We start from the raw sequence: 1,283 nt of genomic DNA on the forward strand, positions 1-1,283 counted from the left end.
GTATGTATGTATGTATGTATGTATTTACCGTGCACATATATTAGTGTGTCAGTATGCAGATAAGCACGTGTGCGGGTGCTTTGGTTGAAAATTGTAGGTATCACTGCAGGAAACAATAGTGCAATCATCTGCACCACTACGCCATATACAGTCTCAGTGAGCGCCTCATGGAGTGCGCAGATAAGTACTTATCGTGTGGTGATCCCCCAAGATGTGTGTGCGTGTGTGTAACTCTTATCCAGAGTTTGTCTATGTGTGGTTAGTAGAACGATGTGTGCACGCAGGTGGTGTCATTCGAGTGAGTTGTAGTTGTGGCTATGGTCATCTGCGGCATTGATCTGTGATACTGTGTATTCCACTTCCTCTATAAAGCCTTAAAACATGAGAAAGATTTGAACCAACCATGTTGAACACGTATATATAAACGCCTTGCACCGTCCCCATCGATACCTTAAAGTGGGCAGACAGGTGAGCATTCTCATGTAGACATACATATACGAATATCTTCCACCGGCGCAGTATAACCATAAGGGTCGGGCCTGTGAACATACCCAGGTAGGCATACCTATATAAACAGTGAGAGCTGTTTACAGGCATACGAAAGAGTGAAGCAGACATATTGAACATGCGCATATAAATTACCCGTGTGTCTGTGTATATGCCCTATTATACGGCAGGAACTGTTATTCCTCTACACCAAGCACATATACAACGCACCCGGTTAATCACGTATCAAACCACTCAGCCCGCAGAACTCTGAACACTTATAAGAAATTCTCGCACATACAACTCACACAGCCATTGCAAACAAAGTCCACTTTCCAGGCAAGTGAGGTACGTACAATGTTTCCTTGAGAATCCATGCGCCTGTCCAGCTCAATTTTTTTGGGACTAGAAGCGCCAGATTGTTGCTCCTTAAACATCTCCGATTCCTCAGTGCCTTTCTCCTCGACATTGTTGCTACCGCCGTTATTACTACCCTCCGTACCCGCACCCATACTCTCCGTGCTTGTACTGGTACTGCTCTTGGCGTCCATGTGTACGGTTGATATACCTGTCGACCTGACATCCGTTTCGCTTTGCGTGTCAGTGTCAAGTGAAAGTGTCAAATCGGTGTGAGACTGTTCTGTGGGAGTGGGTGCCATAGGATCTGTGCTGCTGCTACCGTTCAACAAATCATTACTCTTCCGTCTGATGCTTGCGGCTGGATGATCCTCGTCGTGTTGTGCGCTGTTGCATATGCATACAAAGAGGTGCCAAGAATACTGATGAGCACCGGTATT

General features: G+C 45.9%; 1 protein-coding gene across 1 annotated transcript; it reads right to left on the reverse strand.

Annotated features, from left to right (window-relative positions):
- Positions 1-838: 838 nt before the first annotated feature.
- On the reverse strand, positions 839-1,145 carry SARC_16476 (hypothetical protein; the record flags this gene model as incomplete). The annotated part of the gene is made up of 1 exon (XM_014289419.1): positions 839-1,145. A coding segment is annotated over one exon (307 nt), but the record flags the coding sequence as incomplete, so codon positions are not given.
- Between the last annotated feature and the right edge of the window lie 138 nt (positions 1,146-1,283).

The sequence above is a fragment of the Sphaeroforma arctica genome, assembly GCF_001186125.1.
Source record: "Sphaeroforma arctica JP610 unplaced genomic scaffold supercont1.8164, whole genome shotgun sequence".
NCBI classification, from domain to species: domain Eukaryota; class Ichthyosporea; order Ichthyophonida; genus Sphaeroforma; species Sphaeroforma arctica.